The sequence below is a fragment of the Bubalus kerabau genome, chromosome 8, assembly GCF_029407905.1.
Source record: "Bubalus kerabau isolate K-KA32 ecotype Philippines breed swamp buffalo chromosome 8, PCC_UOA_SB_1v2, whole genome shotgun sequence".
Classification (NCBI taxonomy): Eukaryota; Metazoa; Chordata; class Mammalia; order Artiodactyla; family Bovidae; genus Bubalus; species Bubalus kerabau.
The window spans coordinates 30,385,204-30,406,807 of NC_073631.1; the positions used below are offsets into that span (position 1 = coordinate 30,385,204).

The 21,604-nt window shown below is 38.0% G+C and overlaps 1 protein-coding gene across 1 annotated transcript in view; it reads left to right on the forward strand.

Moving 5' to 3' along the window:
* Positions 1–21,604, forward strand: part of HDAC9 (histone deacetylase 9) — a 1,013,734-nt gene that overhangs the window by 801,602 nt on the left and 190,528 nt on the right. The window contains exons 19-20 of the mRNA XM_055589928.1: positions 20,703–20,758; positions 21,003–21,090. Coding sequence (XP_055445903.1) covers positions 20,703–20,758; positions 21,003–21,090 — 144 coding nt within the window. The remainder of the gene's footprint in view (positions 1–20,702; positions 20,759–21,002; positions 21,091–21,604) is intronic.

Sequence of the window (21,604 nt, forward strand, 5' to 3'; positions counted from 1 at the left end):
GACATGACTTAATGACTAAACAACAAAAATCTTCTTTGAAGGCTCTGATCATTTGTCTTTAAAAGTTTTTTTATTTTTTTATTCTTAACCTATTGGCAGCACAGCAGTGGAGATGCAGATGTTGAGAACACACTTGTGGACACGGGGCAGGAAAGAGAGGGTGGGATGAATGGAGAGAGTAGCATGGAAACATATACATTACCATATGTAAAATAGATTGCCAGTAAGGAGCTCAAACCAGTGCTCTGTGACAACCTAGAGGAGTGGTCTGGGGTGAGAGATGGGAGGGAGGTTCAAGAGGAAGGGAACATATGTGCACCTATGGCTGATTCATGTTGATGTGCAGCCAAAACCAACACAATATTGTAAAGCAATTATCTTTCAATTAAAAATAAATTTTTTAAAATTTTTTTTTAAATTTTTTAAATTTTTAAAATTTTTAAATTAAAAAAAAGGTATTTTTTGGTTCTTAAAACAGCAACAAGCTTTCTTTTGCCCTAATTCTCCCCCCCCCCCCCAGAAAATTTTCAAACTGAGGTTCTATTTACATGATGAAAAAAATACCTGATTTTTTTTTTTTCCTTTTGGTCACTGTGGTCCAAAAACCAGTCATGTTTCAAAAGAGTGCAGAGAATTGAATTGTTGGGCCTTATATCAACTGAAACTGCTGACTGATAAACAAATTGCTTTCAGTAGGTTATTAATGCTTTACCAAGACCCACATCTTGATGATTCCCACCCCCATACCCCAGCAAAAATTTCTTCATAGTGGATCCATTGTTGTCCTTTTCATACAGGGCTCAACTTAAATTATATGTAATATAAGTACAATCAAATGCTCCATCTCCTTTCCACCAGGAGACTGTTTCTTGCATGACTGTATTTATTCCTGTCTATAGCCACATCTTTGCCAGGCTCAAGGCTGTGGGCAGTATGGGCCACGGATGCCAGACGTCCTATGAACTGGTTTCCAGTGCTGTCATTCAAGCTCTTCCCCCCTGGATTCTTCAGGGAGCAGGGGCTGGCAGCTGTGCGTATGCTTTGGGGTCTACCATTCAGTTAAATTGCTAATGCTGGACTCCTGTTTTCCTGGCTCCCTTGAGTTCACTCAAAGAAGCAAAATGGTATTCCCATATGTCCCTTATTGTTTTTTTGGCAAATCTCCCTACCTCCTTTAACCTCTCAGATTCTAGAATGGAAGAGACAAACTTTGTTTGTGAAGCTTCCTCCCCTCAGAGGCTGTAGACGAATAGCACTGATTCTAAAGCAAACTCATTTTAGAATGTCTTTTCTGAGGCTTAAGTTGACTAATTCTAAGGACTATAATAGTGTATTTGTAAACATGCATCCCAGTGAACTGAAGTTAAAGGCAACCTGAAATGATTTACTAATTTGAATGTCAAATTTTAGAATTGGTTCTGGGGGATCAGTGGGTAAAGTGTCTGCCTGACATGAGGGAGACCTGGGTTCAATCCCCGGGTTGGGAAGTTTCCCTGGAGAACGAAATGGCAACCCATTCCAGTACTCTTGCCTGGAAAATTCCATGGACGGAGGAGCCTGGTAAGCTACAGTCCATGGGATTGTGAAGAATCACAAATGACTGAGTACCTTTACTTCTCAGTTATTATATAAGCTACCCATTAATGAGTGTTCAGGCATTCTGCAGTATAGTGTTTTATCTTCATATTCCTGTTAATTGATTCTTGTCAAAAATAATCAGAAAACTGGATTTTAAATTTTTATCTAGAAAATTAACAGTAAAGCTGTTATATAGCACTTATTAGAGATTTGTGAAATTAAGTGGAAGTGGATAAAGTCTAGCATTTGTTAGTAATACAATCCTGAGATGATATAATTTGATGCCCTCTCTCTTTCTGATAAATACAGAGACATAATTTAGTAGACATAATGCATTTCTTTTTACTTCTAATAAGATTATATTCCAAAAATTTAAAGCTGGGAAAGGGGACTCTTTAGCTTTCACATTGTTGTTGCCATGCTACAATTCATGTGGAATGATTTCATTGCAGATACTAGTGTAGCTGAAGGAAAGGACTCAGAATACACCAAAGATAGGTGACTCACAAGGTGATAGAGAATTCTGATGGACACTTTTGCATTATTCAGCTCTACCTAACAGAATTCAGGGATGTCTGTGGGGAAATCCTTATAAATGAAATGCTTAACAAGATGAGCAGTATTATTTATATTTTAAATCCTGTTACAACAAATATCAACAAATACAACAAATATCATTACCCAGCTCCCCCTGCCAAAACAAAAAAAGAATAACAATAACAAAAAACCCAAGCAGATATAGCAGACAACCTAAGTAATTCAAGTAATGATTTCTAGAAACAAAATTTTAGTATAAAGGAGAACATTAGTATCTTCTATCCAATTAAATCTTTTAAAAGCATTATGTCTTTACCATGTTTCCTGATTTCCTTATCTTTGTACAACTTAATATATAGAACCAGAAGTTTACTACTATATATAATTTTTAAATGTGTGAAGCCAGCTAATACATACTTACTTTCATTACTCTTTTGATCGATCATCAGGTAAAAAGACTTTTACACTTGGCAGGCACATTTGCTGAGATGTTAAAAAAGGCATTTATAAGCAAAGAGATTTGTTGGGAGATAAATTATGCTATCTTAGTATTGTCATGCAAATTACAGGTTCTAGCTGCTTTTAGCTCTTGTTTTTTACTAGAGCCAAATAGCTTATACACTGATATATTTAATAATTATTGTTATTATTGGATATCAAAGTGGGTTAAAATATTTCCAATTATTAAAAAAATTAGCCTACATATAAGAAATGTTTCTTAAAGTTAGTTTTAAAATTGATAATGCATCAATACAACTCTGATATAGCTGGGATTTTGCCTTCAAATGAAGTATTTCAGGCACATAAATCACTGCATATGAATTTCCAGTTCAGCAAATGTATTGGAAGTAATAATTCAACCATCACATCTTTATTTGGAATTTCATGCTATTGAGTTTTTCCATGCTGTGCTTGGTTTTGATACATATTATTTCACTGAGGATTGATACTTCCGTACATTTAGGAATACTTTAGTGGTAATACTTAGTCATTGGGAGGTAATTACTGAGCTCCGAATTAGCAGTGCACTTAAAGAGAAATTTTAAAAACAGAATTGCAATCAACTGGTCTGACATACTCAGTCTTTGGATAGGAGGCAGTTACATTATACATAAAACATTTTTCTGAGCAGGACAGATTTCTTTGTGTTTTGGTCTTGTAACTTCCTAAAAGAGTTATATTTGAAATATTAAGTAAAAATATAATATTTGTTTTATATATTATAAAAAGAAACACAATTATCTAATTTTTTGTCACTCTATAAATATCATATAGACTTTCTGTACTCTGTTTTGCACTTACACTTTATAAAATAATTACTTTATTTTAATTGGAGGTGAATTAACTTTACAGTATTGTAGTGGTTTTGCCATACATTGACATGAATTAGCCACGGGTGTACACATGTCCCGCATCCTGAGCCCCCTCCCGTCTCCCTCCCCATCCCATCCCTCTGGATTGTCCCAGTGCACTGACTTTAAGTGCCCTGTTTCATGCATGGAACTTGGACTGGTCATCTGTTTCACATAGGGTAATATGCATGTTTCAATGCTATTCTCTCAAATCATCCCACCTTGCCTTCTCCCACAGAGTCCAAAAGTTTGTTCTTTATATCTGTGTCTTTTTTGCTGTCTCGTATATAGGGTTGTCATTACCATCTTTCTAAATTCTATATATATGCGTTAATATACTGTATTGGTATTTTTCTTTTTGACTTACTTCACTCTGTATAATAGGCTCCAGTTTCATCCACCTAATTAGAACTGATTCAAATGCATTCTTTTTTAAAAGCTGAGTAATATTCCATTGTGTATATGTACCAAAACTTTCTTATCCATTTGTCTGCTGATGGACATCTAGGTTGTTTCCATGTCCTGGCTATTGTAAACAGTGCTGCAGTGAACATTGAGGTACATGTGTCTCTTTCAATTCTGGTTTCCTCAGTGTGTATGCCCAGCAGTGGGACTGCTGGGTGGTATGGCAGTTCTATTTCCAGGTTTTTAAGAAACCTCCACACTGTTCTCCATAGTGGCTATACTAGTTTGTATTCCCATCAGCAGTATAAGAGGGTTCCCTTCTTTCCACACCCTCTCCAGCATTTATTTATTTATTTATTTTTATTTATTTTTTTTTAGCATTTATTTTTTGTAGACTTTTTTGATGGCAGCCATTCTGACCAGCATGAAATGGTACCTCATTGTGGTTTTGATTTGCATTTCTCTGATAATGAGTGATGATGAAGCATCTTTTCACGTGTTTGTTAAACATCTGTGTGTCTTCTTTGAAGAAATGTCTGTTAAGTTCTTTGGCCCATTTTTTTATTGGGTCGTTTATTTTTCTGGTATTGAACTGCATGACCTGCTTATATATTTTTGAGATTAATTCTTTGTCAGGTGCTTTGTTTGCTATTATTTTCTCCCATTCTGAAGGCTGTCTTTTCACCTTATAGTTTCCTTCCTTGTGCAAAAGCTTTTAAGTTTAATTAAGTCCCATTTGTTTACTTTTGCTTTTATTTCCATTACTCTGGAAGGTGAGTCATAGAGGATCTTGCTGCAATTTATGTCAGGGAGTGTTTTGCTTATGTTTTCCTCTAGGAGTTTTATAGTTTATGGTCTTATATTTCGATCTCTAATCCATTTTGAGTTTATTTTTGTGTATGGTATTAGAAAGTGTTCTGGTTTCATTCTTTTGCAGGTGGTTGACCCATTTTCCCAGCACACTTATTAAAGAGATTGTCTTTTCTCCATTATATATTTTTGGCTCCTTTGTCAAAGATAAGGTGTCCATAGGTGCGTGGATTTATCTCTGGGCTTTCTATTTTGTTCCGTTGATCTTATTTCTGTCTTTGTGCCAATACCATACTGTTTTGATGACTGTAGCTTTGTAGTATAGCCTAAAGTCAGGCAGGTTGATTCCTCCAGTACCATTCTTCTTTCTCAAGATTGCTTTGGCTATTCGAGGTTTTTGTATTTCCATACAAATTGTGAAATTATTTGTTCTAGTTCTGTGAAAAATACCATTGGTAGCTTGATAGGGATTGCATTGAATCTGTAGATTGCTTTGGGTAGTATACTCATTTTCACTACATTGATTCTTCCAATCCATTAACATGGTATATTTCTCCATCTATTTGTGTCATCTTTGATTTCTTTCATCAGTGTTTTATAGTTGTCTATATATAGGTCTTTTGTTTCTTTAGGTAGATATATTCCTAAGTATTTTATTCTTTTCATTGCAGTGATGAATGGGATTGTTTCCTAAATTTCTCTTTCTGTATTTTCATTGTTAGTGTATAGGAATGCAAAGAATTTCTGTGTGTTAATTTTATATACTTTCTATATTCATTGATTAGCTCTAGTAACTTTCTGGTAGTCAAAATTAGTAAGTGGTTAAAGGGACTATTGCTATTAGAGGTAGTATTCATTTAAGCACTGGTTCATTGCTTATCTTTCAAAGTATATAAGTTATCTTTGCTTCTCTCTTTTGGATTTGTTAACTCTGCTAAACGTTTTTTGTTTTTGTTTTTTACAATATGTTCTTACCTTTCTAGTTCATTCTTATCAATGGTGATTAGCTCTTATTTTCCATGATTTCTGAAACCTAAATTACTCTATATTTATTGAAATTAGTAATGGTTCTTACTATCCATTGAATACCTACTAGGCATGGGGATGTTAGAGAGATAAAATATACATTTCTGCTCTGAGAGATAAAATATACATTTCTGTTCTCCATTCATCTGAATGAATGCAACAGGTAAAATGGTCAGATTATTTTGTAGTTTGCAAAATTTCAGTTCCTATCAGTTCCATGACAATAAGCTGAGCTATGTGGAATAATTTGAACTTTGGTCATGCTGATTAAAAAAAATGAATCTTAAAAATGATTCTAGTGATTTGCTTCCTACTTTCTCTTTACTTGCCTGGGGAGAGTTTCACTATGCATATAAGGAATACACAAATCAGTTTGACATTTTGATAGATTTAACCAGAAAATGCAAATTTCCTCCATTATGAAAATAATAAAAAATGATTGAATTCCTTTCCATCTCATTCAGATTCACTTTACATATAGATAGAGCATCATCAATTCCTTTTCTTGAATGTAACATGGCTATCTGTGGTAGCAAATAGTCTCCAGCATATCCTTGTAGGATTACACAAGAGAACATTCTTTTTCTCTTTAACAAAAGAGAAGCATCAATAGCTCATCTAAACAACTGCATAATAGGAATGTGAGCACACATTATTTGAAATGTTGTTCAAGTTAATGATGTTCAAATACTGCCAAAGCTCTATGATTAGTCATGTTCATGACTGAAGAGAGTGTAAAACTTGAAAAAACCTTTGAAAAATTAGATTCTTAAAATGAAAATTACATCACCATAAAATTGTTATTAATCTACAGAAAAGATCTTTGACATGTGTTCTCTCAGATTAACTGCTTGGTCTGCATAACTTTGAATAAAGTATAGAGCAAAGAATTTTTTCACAGAGTAAACATAAATTCACAATTTTGTGGAATAATACGACATCTGTAGGTTTTACTACTAAACTCTGAGATGCTAATAAAATATAAGAGATTAATAATATCATACACACTCCAGATTTTGAGAGAACAAAATATTTCTTCACAAAATGAAAATGACTATGTGTATTAGTATTAGTCACATTAGATGAGAAAATAATAAACCAAGCCCCTAAATACTTTATTGTATACACTATATTTTTTCATAGTTACATGTTTGTGAGACTAGTAGATTATTGAGGTCTTTGAAAATACAGAGCTTACGGAAAATACTGAAAAATACTCACTGAAGATATATGTTCATTTTTGTTGAAATATAGTTGATTTGCAATGTGGTTTTAATTTCAGGTGTACAGCAAAGTTAATCAGTTATACATATTTCTACATTTTTTTAAGATTCTTTTCCTGTATAGGTCATTACAGAGTATTGAGTAGAGTTCCTTGTTCTGTAAGTAGGTCCTCATTAGTCTATTTATATACATTAGGCATCTGGTCCCATCACTTCATGGGAAATAGATGGGGAAACAATGGAAACTGTGTCAGACTTTATCTTTTTGGGCTCCCACATCACTGCAGATGGTGACTGCAGCCATGAAATTAAAAGACGCTTACTCCTTGCAAGGAAAGTTATGACCAACCTAGATAGCATATTGGGAGAAGGCAATGGCAGCCCACTCCGGTACTCTTGCCTGGAAAATGCCATGGATGGAGGAGCCTGGTAGGCTGCAGTCCATGGGGTCGCTAAGAGTCGGACACAACTGAGCGACTTCACTTTCACTTTTCACTTTCATGCATTGGAGAAGGAAATGGCAACCCACTCCAGTGTTCTTGCCTGGAGAATCCCAGGGACGGGAGCCCAGTGGGCTGCCGCCTATGGGGTCTCACAGAGTCAGACATGACTGAGGCGACTTAGCAGCAGCAGCAGCAGCAGCAGATAGCATATTGAAAAGCAGAGACATTACTTTGCCAACAAAGGTCTGTCTAGTCAAGGCTATGGTTTTTCCTGTGGTCATGTATGGATGTGAGAGTTGGACTGTGAAGAAAGCTGAGTGCTGAAGAATTGATTCTTTTAAACTGTGGTGTTGGAGAAGACTCTTGAGAGTCCCTTGGACTGTAAGGAGATCCAACCAGTCCATTCTAAAGGCGATCAGCCCAGGGTGTTCTTTGGAAGGAATGATGCTAAAGCTGAAACTCCAGTACTTTGGCCACCTCATGCGAAGAGTTGACTCATTGGAAAAGACTCTGATGCTGGGAGGGATTGGGGGCAGGAGGAGAAGGGGACGACAGAGGATGAGATGGCTGGATAGCATCACCAACTCAATGGACATGAGTTTGAGTGAACTCTGGGAGTTGGTGATGGATAAGGAGGCCTGGTGTGCTGGGATTCATGATGTCGCAGAGTCAGACACGACTGAGCAACTGAACTGAACTGAATACTCCATTCTATATGTGTACCACATCTTCTTTATCCATTCCTCTGATGATAGACATTTAGGTTTTTTCCATGTCATGACTATTGTAAATAGTTCTGCAACACTGGGGTATATGTATCTTTTGGAGTTATCATTTTATTAAGTTTTATGGCTACAAGTGGGATTATTGGGTTATGTGGTAATTCTATTTTTAGTTTAGTGTTTTAAGGAACCTCCATACTGTTCTTCATAGTTGTTGTACCAATTTATGTTCCCATCAAGAGTGAGGGTGGGTTCCCTTTTCTCCACATCCTCTCCAGTATTTATTAATTGTAGATTTTTTATGGTGTCCATTCTGACCAGTGAAAGATGATATCTCATTGCAGTTTTGATGTGCATTTCTCTAATAATTTACAATGTTGGATATATCTTCATGTGCCTCTTGGCCATCTGTTTGTCTTCTTTGGAGAAATGGCTATTTAGATCTGTGCATTTTTAAATTTGGTGGGTTTTTTTTTTTTCTTTTTTTGATAATGAGCTGCATAAGCTGTTTGTATATTTTGGAGACTAATCCTTTTTTGGTTGCTTCATTTGCAAATATTTTCTCCCATTCTGAAGGTTGTCTTTTTGCTTTGTTTCCTTTGCTGTGGAAAACTTTTAAGTTTAATTAGATCTCAATTTTGTTTTTATTTTCATTACTGTAGGAGGTATATCCTAAAAGATATTGCTCTAATTTATGTCAAAGAGTGTCCTGCTTATGTTTTCCTCTGAGAGCTTTATATTATCCACTTTTATATTTAGGTCCTTAATCCATTTGGGGTTATTTTTTTTTGTATATTGTTAGAGTGTTATATTAATAATTTCATTAATTTACAGTAGCTTTCCAGTTTTCCCAGCACTACTTAATGAAGCAGCCTTTTCTTCATTGTGTATTCTTGCCTTCTTTGTCATAGATTAGGTGATCATAGGTGGTGTGGTTTTGTCTGTGGGTTTTCTATCTTGTTCCATTGGTCTGTATTTCTGTTTTTGTGCGAGTATCATACTGTTTTGATAATTGTAGTGTTGTAGTATAGTCTGAAGTTAGGGAACCTAATTCTTTCAGTCCTGTCTTTCTTTCTCTAGATTGCTTAGGCTATATGGGGTCTTTTGTGTTTCCATACAAATTGTGAGTTTTTTTATTTGTTCTAATTCTGTGAAAAATTCTATTGGTAATTTGATAGGCATTGCTTTGAATGTGTAGATTGTTTTGGGTAGTGTAGTGATTTTCACAGTATTGATTCTTCCAATATAGAACATGGTATAGCTCTCCATATGTTTGTGTGGTCTTTGATTTTTTTTCACTGGCATCTTACAGTTCTAAGTATTTTGTCTCCTTCAGTTCAGTTGAGATGTTCAGTCTTGTCCAACTCTTTGCGACCCCATGAATGGCAGCACGCCAGGCCTCCCGATACATCACCAACTCCCGGAGTTCACTCAGACTCATGTGCGTGGAGTCAGTGATGCCATGCAGCCATCTCATCCTCTGTCGTCCCCTTCTCCTCCTGCCCCCAATCCCTCCCAGTATCAGGGTCTTTGCAATGAGTCAACTCTTCGCATGAGGTGGTCAAAGTACTGGAGTTTCAGCCTTAGTACCAGTCCTTCCAGTGAACACACAGGACTGGTCTCCTTTTGGATGGACTCATTGGATCTCCTTACAGTCCAAGGGAATCTCAAGGGTCTTCTCCAACACCACAGTTCAAAAGCATCAATTCTTCAGCACTTAGCTTTCTTCACAGTCCAACTCTCACATCCATACATGACCACTGGAAAAACCATAGCCTTGACTAGATGGACCTTTGTTGGCAAAGTAATATCTCTGCTTTTTAATATACTATCTAGGTTGGTCATAATTTTCCTTCCTAGGAGTAAGCGTCTTCGAATTTCATGGCTGCAGTCACCATATGCAGTGATTTTGGAGCCCAAAAAGATAAAGTGTGACACTGTTTCCACTGTTTCACCATCTATTTGCCATGAAGTGATGGGACCAGATGCCATGATCTTCATTTTCTGAATGTTGAGCATTAAGCCAACTTTTTCACTCTCCACTTTCACCTTCATCAAGAGGCTTTTTCGTTCCTCTTCACTTTTTGCCATAAGGGTGGTGTCATCTGCATATCTGAGGTTATTGATATTTCTCCCAGCAATCTTGATTCCAGCTTGTGTTTCTTCCAGTCCAGCGTTTCTCATGATGTACTCTGCATATATGTTAAATAAGCAGGGTGACAATATACAGCCTTGACGTACTCCTTTTCTTATTTGGAACCAGTCTGTCGTTCCATGTCCAGTTCTAACCGTTGCTTCCTGACCTGCATGTAGGTCTCTCAAGAGGCAGGTCAGGTGGTCTGGTATTCCCATCTCTTTCAGAATTTTCCACAGTTTATTGTGATCCACACAGTCAAAGGCTTTGGCATAGTCAATAAAGCAGAAGTGGATGTTTTTCTGGAACTCTCTTGCTTTTTTGATAATCCAGCAGATGCTGGCAATTTGCTCTCTGGTTTTTCTGCCTTTCCTAAAACCAACGTGAACATCTGGAAGTTCACGGTTCACATATTGCTCAAGCCTGGCTTGGAGAATTTTGAGCATTACTTTACTAGCGTGTGAGATGAGTGCAATTGTGCGGTAGTTTGAGCATTCTTTGGCATTGCCTTTCTTTGGGATTGGAATGAAAACTGACCTTTTCCAGTCCTGTGGCCACTGCTGAGTTTCCCAAATTTGCTGGCATATTGAGTGCAGCACTTTCACAGTGTCATCTTTCATAGGTAGATTTATTCCTAGGTATTTTATTCTTTTTGATGTCATGGTAAGTGGAATTGTTTTCTCAATTTCTCTTTCTGATTTTCTGTTGTTAGTGTATAGAAATGTAAGAGATTTCTCTGTATTATTTTGTGTCCTAATTTACCAAATACATGAATGAGTTCCAGAAATTTTCTGGTGGCATTTTCAGGATTTTCTGTGTATGGACAAACCGTGAGAATTTTATTTCTTCTTTTCCAATTTTGATTCCTTTTGTTTCTTTTTTGTCTCTGATTGCTGTGGCTAGAACTTCAATAAAAAACAAAACTGTGTTTAATAAAAGTGGCAAGAATGGGTGTCCTTGATGTTTCCTCAATTCAGAGGAAATGCTTTCAGTTTTTCACCATTGAGAATGATGTTTGCTGTGGGTTTGTCATATTTGGCTTTTATTGTATTGTGGTAGGTTCCCTCTGTGCCTGTTTCTGGTGAGTTTTTATCATAAATGGTTGTTGAACTTTGTCAAAAGCTTTTTCTGATCTGTTGAGATGATCATATGGTTTTTATTCTTCAGTTTGTTAATGTGGTGTATCACATTGATTGAATTGCATATATTGAAGGATCCCTGCATTTCTGGGATAATTCCCACTTGATCGTGGTATGTGACCCTTTTAATGTGTTGTTGGATTTGGTTTGCTAGTATTTTGTTGAGGATTTTTGCACTTAAGTTCATCAATAATATTGACCTATAATTTTCTTTTTTGTGGTATCTTTGTCTGGTTTTAGTATCAGGATGATGGTGACTTCATAGAAAGAGCTTCATAGAAAGAGCTCCTTCCTCTGCAGTTTTTTGAAGAGTTTCAGAAGAACAGGTTTTAATCTCTCTCTAAATGTTTAATATAATTCACTGTGAAGCCATCTGGTCCTAGACTTTTAATTTGTTGAAAGTTTTTAATCACAATTTAAGTTTTAGGACGTGTGATTGATCTATTCAGGTTTTCTTTTTCTCCTCGATGATATTTGTTCTTAAGCTAAGGAAAAACCTGGCTCAGGCGTGTCATGCACAACAAATGTTTGTGCCAAACAATAAGGCAAAACAAATGCAAAGAAAATGCAGAAAAATACAAAACAAATTTATTGTCAAGAGATGCAGAATCCAGTGTAAAAATCAGATATTTCTATAAGGATAAAAAAAGTCATTTTTAAACACTTTCCACAATAGTTCATCAAATGAAAGATTCCATTAATTTTAAGGAGCAAAATATTTTATGTGTTTCTCAGAAGATACTACTAAGTCTAATAGGCAGCCTCCTACAAAAAGCTGGTATGCCAAAGCTGTAATCTTGAGAGACGAAGAATTTGTAGCTGAGGTGAAAGCAAAGAATCAGAGGGATTAAAACCAGGATAGTGTATTCATAGGTTGTTTTATCATTCCTTGTGGATTGCTAGTCACTATGTAAGTCTACAGTCAGTGTGTACATCTAGAAAATAAAAAGGTGAACCAAGCCATAAGGTGATGACCCCACTATGAGGAGCTGGGGTGTGGGACACTAAAGATACAAATCACAATAATCAAAAATAATAAATCAGTCATACTAATTATTCTAAAAAATGTTCAGCAGACCTCTAAGGGTACTTTATAGAGGAAACTGTTAGTGACCTATGGAGACTCAGGCATGGTTTCTCTGGGGAAGCAATGTTGGAGCCAAAATATGCAGACCAGGAGATATTATCCTGGTAGAAGAGAGGGATAGGTAAGAGGAGGACATTTCACACAGAACTAGGAGCATGTGCAAAGACTTATATCTAGGGAAACAAGGCTTATTGCTAGGGAAACACTGGAAGCATCTAAAGACTGATGTAGCTGGAGTGAAGAAAGCAAACTGGATGGTAGTACAAGACGAAGTTGAAAAGGTGGCAGAGGCCAGGTCATGTATGCAGTATTGTTGCTGTTGTTTGGTCCCTTCAGTCATGTCCAACTCTTTGTGATCCCATGCACTGCAGCCAACCAGTCTCCTCTGTCCATGGAATTCTCCAGTCAGGAATACTGGAGTGGGTTGCCATTTCCTTCTCCAGGGGATCTTCCCACATGAGGAATCGAATCTACATCTCTTACATTGCAGGCAGATTCTATTCCATATGGTATTGGTCACTAGTAAATGGGTAGATTTTATTATGGAAGGATGAGGAAATTTTATTCTAATTGCTTCCGTATACTAAGTTCAGTGGGAAGCAAAGTCTTCACAAGGTTAAAAGGTGAGTAAGGGTTAATGAAGATTTGAAGAAAGAGAAGAAGGTAGAAATATCATATGAGAGACTTGGAGAGTTAATCAACTAAGGAATATAGTATAATCCCTGGGCATCATGAAGAACCTACTGAAGTTTTAAATCATCAGTTTAAAGGAAGACCAGTTGTGTGGCTTTTATATATATTTTGGTGCAGGAAGGGAATGGCTACCCACTCCAGTACTCTTGCATGGGAAATCCCATGGACAGAGGAGCCTGGCGGGCTAGGGATTGCAAAGGCTCCAACATGACTGAGTAGCTAACACTTTCACTCTAGGTGCAGGAACAGAGCAGATGCAAGTTGTATTTAATCAGTTATAATTTTAACAGGAGAGTATGTTGAGGGAAGAAAAGGACAAAGCAACTAAAACTATGTTATGGACTGAGTGTTTGTGTTCCTGAAATGTATATGTTGAAGCCGCAACTCCCCATGTGACTGTATTTGTAGAAAGGGTCTGTGAGAATATGTTAAAGGTTGCATAATTTCATGAGAGTGGGACCTTAATGCAGTACGGTTGGTGCTCTTCTAAGAAATGGAGGAGGCACCAGAGTTTTCTCTGTACTTGTAATCATGTGCTTAGAGAATGGCCTTATGTGAGGACTCCAGTGGAAAAGGAGACAGATCCACAAGCCAGGAAGAAAGCTCTCAACAGAAACCAAATCATTCCGGAGCTTAATCTCAACTTCTGGACCCCAGAACTATGAGGAGTAAGGCAGGCAGACCGTGGTATTTTATTTTGGGAACCTGAGCAGACCAACATACTGGGGGAGTATGTTGGAGGGGAAAAGGGACAAGTTGTTTAAATTTACATGCAGAGAAGTAAATATAATGATGGGCTCTAAAGTCTCAGCCGTATTAGGAGGGAAATAAGCGTGGTGGGGGGGATTGAATGATGTATTCAGTTCAGTTCAGTTCAGTCGCTCAGTCCTGTCTGACTCTTTGTGACCCCATGAATTGCAGCGCACCAGGCCTCCCTGTCCATCACCAACTCCCAGAGTTCACTCAGAATCACATCCATCGAGTCGGTGATGCCATCCAGCCATCTCATCCTCTGTCGTCCCCTTCTCCTCCTAACCCCAATCCCTCCCAGCATCAGAGTCTTTTCCAATGAGTTAACTCTTCGCATGAGGTGGCCAAAGTACTGGAGTTTCAGCTTTAGCATCATTCCTTCCAAAGAAATCCCAGGGCTGATCTCCTTCAGAATGGACTGGTTGGATCTCCTTGCAGTCCAAGGGACTCTCAGAGTCTTCTCCAACACCACAGTTCAAAAGCATCAATTCTTCGGTGCTCAGCTTTCTTCACAGTCCAACTCTCATATCCATACATGACCACTGGAAAAACCATAGCCTTGACTAGACGGACCTTTGTTGGCAAAGTAATGTCTCTGCTTTTCAATATGCTATCTAGGTTGGTCATGGCACCCCACTCCAGTACTATTGCCTGGAAAATCCTATGGATGGAGGAGCCTGGAAGGCTGCAGTCCATGGGGTCACTGGAGGGTCGGACACGACTGAGCAGCTTCACTTTCACTTTTCACTTTCCTGCATTGGAGAAGGAAATTGCAACCCACTCCAGTGTTCTTGCCTGGAGAATCCCAGGGATGGGGGAGCCTGGTGGGCTGCTGTCTATGGGGTCGCACAGAGTCGGACACGACTGAAGCGACTTAGCAGCAGCAGGTTGGTCATAACTTTTCTTCCAAGGAGTAAGCGTCTTTTAATTTCATGGCTGCAATCACCATCTGCAGTGATTTTGGAGCCCAAAAAAATAAAGTCTGACACTGTTTCCACTGTTTCCCCATCTATTTGCCATGAAGTGATGGGACCAGATGCCATGATCTTCGTTTTCTGAATGTTGAGCTTTAAGCCAACTTTTTCACTCTCCTCTTTCACTTTCATCAAGAGGCTTTTTAGTTCCTCTTCACTCTCTGCCATAAGGGTGGTGTCCTCTGCATATCTGAGGTTATTGATATTCTCCCGTATATTGTACGTCAAAAGTTTAGTAAGGCCAAAGAATTGGAAATCCCAGTGCAGTTGAAGCTTCAACTGGAAAATAGGAGAGCAGGGTATTTGACATTGAGATTTTGGAAGAGATGTTATTATTTATTGGCAATGGCAAGGTCTAGGAGTATGGCTGTAAACAGAAGACAGATTTATGGAAAGCAAGGAGTCAGAGAACTAAGAAATCAGGATATTGAATGGATTGTCTGTGTGCTTATTGAAATCACAAATTAACAGAGGAGTGATGGAGACAAAGGCAGAAATTCAAAAGGTAAAATATGCAAGGAATGTATATACATATAAGTACAGAGATCTGAATGATATTTAAAAGCAAAATCAACAGGAATCGGTCATGAATTAAAATGAGATAGAGGAAAAATTGGCTTCTCAGGTAGCTCAGCTGTTAAAGAATCTGCCTGCAATGAAGGAGCTGCAGGAGATGTGGGTTTGATCCCTGGGTTGGGAAGATCCCCTGGAGAAGGGTATGGCAACCCACTCCAGTATTCTTGCCTGGAGAATCCCATGGACAGAGGAGCCTGGTGGGCTACAGTCCATGAGGTTGGAAAGAGTCGGACTTGACTGAGCACTAAGCACAGAACATATCAGAGGGTGAATAGGGAGAGGGAGCCGTTAAGGATACTCATTGGTTCATGACTTGAGCTGCAGGATGAATCATGGTATCACTGGTAAGTTAGACAAGGCTGGGAGAAGGTCAGTAGTTTGAACTGGATGTTCTAAATTGGAAGTGCTCTTGGGATATCCCAGTGAATATATCAAGTAAGTAGCCTGGTATTTTGGTCTGATGCTTAGAGCAGGGTTCATCCTGGAAATAAAAATCTGTGAAATATTGGATGATGGGTAGTAATTGAGTTCCATGAGAGTTGTGACATTGTTTACAAAGTAAGTATAGAGAGAGGAGGAGCCTAAAACTGGAGCCTGAGTAACTTCAGTATTTAATGAGCAGATTGAGAAGTGTGAGCCTTAAAGGACACTGATTCAGGAGTGGAGAGATAAGGAAACCAGGAGGAAATGCAGTCACAGAAGACAAAGGGAAGAGACTGTTTTAAAAAGGAAGAGACAGCAAATAGGGTTGAAAGCATAAAAATGTCATTATTTAGTGACATAGAGGCTATTAGTGACCTTGGTAAGAGCTTCTTTAGTGAGCCAATGGAGGTGCAAGATCTATTAGAGATAGATGACTGAAACAGAGGTAAAGAAAAGACAAAAAGAGAAAGCGGGATAGACCACCTTTTCAAGATTTTTAGCATTAAAAGGGAAGAAAAGAAATGTGACAGTAAGGATTAATGGAAGTAAGGATGGAGATACATATTATGTGTGTGTGTATTTGTATTATCTTAGTTAACATATATGTATATAATTTTATTTTCAAGATGGCATGAACTTGAGCCTATATAAATTTTGATGAAATGAATACAATTGGGAATTTTAATACAAATTTAATATGTTATTGGGGAAAACACTAAATGATAGTGGAAAAGTAGGAGGGGATGTCATTCTAAGCACAGTTTTAGAGAGAGATTCTAAGAGAACTGGCAGTCCTCTAGTGCAACAAGAGGGAAAGAGAGCTGGATTGCCCCAGGACGCAGTCATCTACTTTTGTTCTGTTTGCTTTCTGGGTGATCTAGTCCTTTTTCATATGAGTGTTGTTGGGGGTTGGCACAGTGGGCTTCACGTTCCCAAAGCAGCCAAGAGAAAGGAGAACACAAAGTTCCATCTGGTGCTGCAGGCAGGCTGGTGAGATGTGAGAGAGAAAATAGCTGCCACCTGACCAGATTATGGGAGAAGCAGCCTTTCCAACTTTCAGCTAAGAAAATGCAGGGGCAGGGCCCTCAGAAAAGACTGGGAAAATGTAGGGGACTTCTCCATTCCTGAAAACACATTAGAGAGTGTGGGTACATCATGAGGAGTAAGGAAATATTTGTTATTGGCAAGAACATAATTTTCAGTCTAAAACCAAGCAGTTCAGTAAAGTGGTAGAGGTTACTGAAGAAAACTATATAGTGAAAGGCAGACCTTTTGTTCAAATTTGGCTGTAAGGGAAAAGAGGAAGATGAAAATAAATTCTATTAATAAATTTTATTTGTCTTCTGTAATCTAGCTAGTTACCTGTACAATTTCACTTCCATTTTGTTCCTTAATGTGAACTCTATTCAGGTTGATTATCTGTACATAATGTTTTTGAAAATCCTTTTTTCTGAACTATTTTTCATTTATGCTTTCCCCCTGCTCAGAATATCAGTTAAGTCCTTTTTCACCTTTGTGAACACGACTCTACTCGTTAGACCCTTTAAAATTTACCTTTCAACCTTCTCTTTGTTTTATGTTTTTTCACTCTGGAATGATTGATGTTTGTTGTAAAATCATTTGGAAAATACTTGAAATGTTTAAGTAAATATAACCCACATAATATCATCACACAGATAGATCATACTGTATATATTATTTTTAACACTAATACTTCTAAAATTGCTCTCTTTTCTGTTCTGCTGAATATTTGTAACAACAAAATTGTAATGACTGTCTTAATATTCTGTTGTATGGATGGACCATATTTCATTTAAACATTTGCCTAATATCAATTAACTTAGATAATTTTCATTTTACTTATTGTAAATAAAACATGATCTTTTACACAAACATTTGTCTACACAATAACACCGTTAGGGCAAAAATCCTTAAAGTAGTAATAGATTACTAATTCAAAGGGTAAATGTTTTGTAAAGGCTCTAAATGTATAGAGGCAGGTTATCTTCCAGAAAGACTATAATAAGTTATCTTCCTGCAAACAGCATTTATGAAAATGTAGGTACCACCCCATGGAGTAGTTTTAAAAGTTTTAATTTCCTAAGTGGAAAAATGGCTTCTTATTGGGATTTTCACCTGCTTTTATTTGATTACTAATTAAGGTGAATATTTTTTCTTATAGTTATTAATTGTGGCATGTCTTCTTTCTACTGTCTAGTCATACCCTTCACACATAAAACATAATATTCTAATTTAATTATAAAAGACCATTAGTATTAACCGAATTATAAAATTTTGTTCAGTTCAGTTCAGTCGCTCAGTCGTGTCCAACTCTTTGCGACCCCATGAATCACAGCACACCAGGCCTCCCTGTCCATCACCAACTCCCGGAGTTCACTCAGACTCAGGTCCATCGAATCAGTGATGCGATCCAGCCATCTCATTCTCTGTTGTCCCCTTCTCCTCCTGCCCCCAATCCCTCCCAGCATCAGAGTCTTTTCTAATGAGTCAACTCTTCGCATGAGGTGGCCAAAGTACTGGAGTTTCAGCTTTAGCATCATTCCTTCCAAAGAAATCCCAGGGCTGATCTCCTTCAGAATGGACTGGTTGGATCTCCTTGCAGTCCAAGGGACCCTCAAGAGTCTTCTCCAACACCACAGTTCAAAAGCATCAATTCTTCGGCTCTCAGCTTTCTTCACAGTCCAACTCTCACATCCATACATGACCACTGCAAAAACCATAGCCTTGACTGCTGCTGCTGCTGTTGCTAAGTCGCTTCAGTCATGTCTGACTCTGTGCGACCCCATAGATGGCAGACCACTAGGCTCCTCCGTCCCTGGGATTCTCCAGGCAAGAACACTGGAGTGGGTTGCCATTTCCTTCTCCAATGCATGAAAGTGAAAAGTGAAAGTGAAGTCGCTCAGTCATGTCTAACTCTTAGTGACCTCATGGACTGCAGCTCACCAGGCTCCTCCATCCATGGGATTTTCTAGGCAAGAGTACTGGAGTGGGGTGCCGTTGCCTTCTCCAATAGCTTTGACTAGACGGACCTTTGTTGGCAAAGTAATGTCTCTGCTTTTGAATATGCTATCTAGGTTGGTCATAACTTTTCTTCCAAGGAGTAAGTGTCTTTTAACTTCATGGCTGCAGTCACCATCTGCAGTGATTTTGGAGCCCCCCAAAATAAAATTTTGTTACATGATAGTTATATTACCTTGTATTATATTTGTTGTTATTTTCACCCTAACTACTGTTTTCCCAATAAAGTATATTACACATAATCTAATTCTTCATTCTCAGAAGTCATGTAGCACTCTAGAGTTTCACTCTACAATCTTAAAAATCACTCCCTATTGTCTTGTGTTGTTCACTAATAGTTTCTTTTTTGCTAATCTTTTCAGCCACAAAAATAGTGAGTTGCTTAAAAATAAGAATATAGAATATGTTTATCATTATTCCTAGGTTTGTAATTGGTATTGTGTCACTGACATCTAATTTGTTTCTGGGATTATCATTATGTAGGGCCTCCCTGGTGGCTCAGGCGGTAAAGAATCTGCCTGTAATTCAGAAGACCCAGGTTCAATCCCTGGGTCTGGAAGATCTCCTGGAAAAGGGAACAGTTACCCACTCCAGTATTCTTGCCTGAAGAATTCCATGGACAGAGAAGCCTGGCAGGCTATAGTCCATGGGGTCACAAAGAGTCAGACACAACTGAGCAACTAACACAACAACAACAATAGAGCCATCAAAATACGTAGCGAATTAACTCATTGTACGTCAGTTACCATTATCTTCTAGAAAAATTTGTGTGTATTTAAAGCTCGTGGGAATAGATTATTTTTCTTGGGAATATTTTTATGCTTGTAGTAAGATTTGGAAACAAATATCCCTGGGGTATATTAAAATTATTTGAAAATTTTAGGATTGTATATTAAAGAAATACTCTGTTGTGAGCATATTACTCGTGTCATAGTTAAGTGAAAGGTGGTGTGTGAACCATCTGATAAATGATTTCTTTTTTTCGCATCAAGTAACCCAACTTTTCTGAGCATGCTGGCTTTGCAAGGATTTATAGTTGCCTGCCTTCATGCTGGAGTTACTTCAGCTTTCCGTGATGCATTCCAGCTAATCTGGAGGTTAAGGCATTGCTTGATCATGGATAGATCTGATTGTTACTCAGCCCTGGAATTCTTTATAAAATTCCAGAATGTGGGCTAGAAATTGACTTAGGGAATCCAATAAAGTTGCAAGTCTTGGCAGTCATCCAAGCTAAATTTATAGACTGGAAGAAATATGGGCTTTCCATTGTTCTTTTTCACCTTTCTGGGGTTTCTTTTGTGTGTATGTGAGTGTGCAAGTGTAAATTTATCATTTTGCTGACATTGGAGTGGAAATAACCTTTGAGGGCGTCCAGCTAAAGTATTTTCGCTTTGGATCTTCCCTAGTCTTTCCAAACTTTGACCCAAACCTGCACCAAGAATGAACTTGTTCTCCCTCTCTAGGATGCTGGTGTCATGAAATAAGAACTGGTCCTTGAAAATGAATCACACCAGGATAATAGCTGATATGCCATTTGTCTGCTTGGTACAACTCCCAAACCCCTGTTCTTCCCCTGGCTCTGTGGGAGCCTTCTATCTGAGACACGATCTGAGAAAACATGATCTATATATTGTTTCTGTTCATTCTACGAAATGTATTCGGGGCACGAAAACCTTTTCTGAAGCCTCTTATAGATTCCACTCTTTTTGTATGTGCCTGATGCTCTTGGTACATGGAGATCTAAGCAGTCCTCTCCTATCTGATCACTGAAAATCTGTCTTGTTCCTACAGAATGGATTTGCTGTGGTGAGGCCCCCAGGCCATCATGCTGAGGAATCCACAGCCATGTAAGTACCAAGGACTGCTGGCCATCTCCCAGCGCCACGGTTCCTGGCGGTCACCTGCCCCATGCATGTCTCTGAAGCCTCTAATTGTTAGCAGATGGACTGAGAAATCTTGCGAGGTACTCCCAGAAGCAGATTTATGGCTTCAGAGATCATATAGCATTTTAAAAAATGCTCTGAACATTATTTATAATGGTTTTCCTGGCTGATTTGCTTTCTTATTTCTCTGTTCTTCTCTATTCCGCAGGGGGTTCTGCTTTTTTAATTCAGTTGCAATTACCGCCAAATACTTGAGAGACCAACTAAATATAAGCAAGATATTGATTGTAGATCTGGTATGTATTCCTGGCCAGAGCTGCATTTTCAGTGACTCTAGATAAAAGGGACTGAATTTGTATTTCTCTGTTAGGTTGCCTTGTTTTTAGCACTTGCAAACAACTGAAGGGTGTGTTTCCTTTGAATGTGGAAACTCATTAAATTCAGGATTGCAGTTCTGAAACCATAAACATTCACGTTTCACTTTCATGGTGTTAACTGCAATTTAATGAGAAGAAGGCGCAGATCGGGGCAACTTTTATGATCCTTAAATGAATTGATACTTCCACAGTTAAAATAACCCAACAGAACCTGAATTTACTTTTCCCTGCAGAATATAGACTTTAAATAGTCAGATGTGCTGGAAAGAATGTTGTTGCTTTGGTAACCAATTGGCCACTTCCCCTGGTTAGCAATCATGTTGCTTGTTGTGCAACAGTGGTATTATTAAAACAAGTCAGCGTGTCTTTTTTTTTTTTTCCTCTGAAAAGATCTCAGATCATGTATGCCAGTTTGGGATGACTGCCGGCAGGA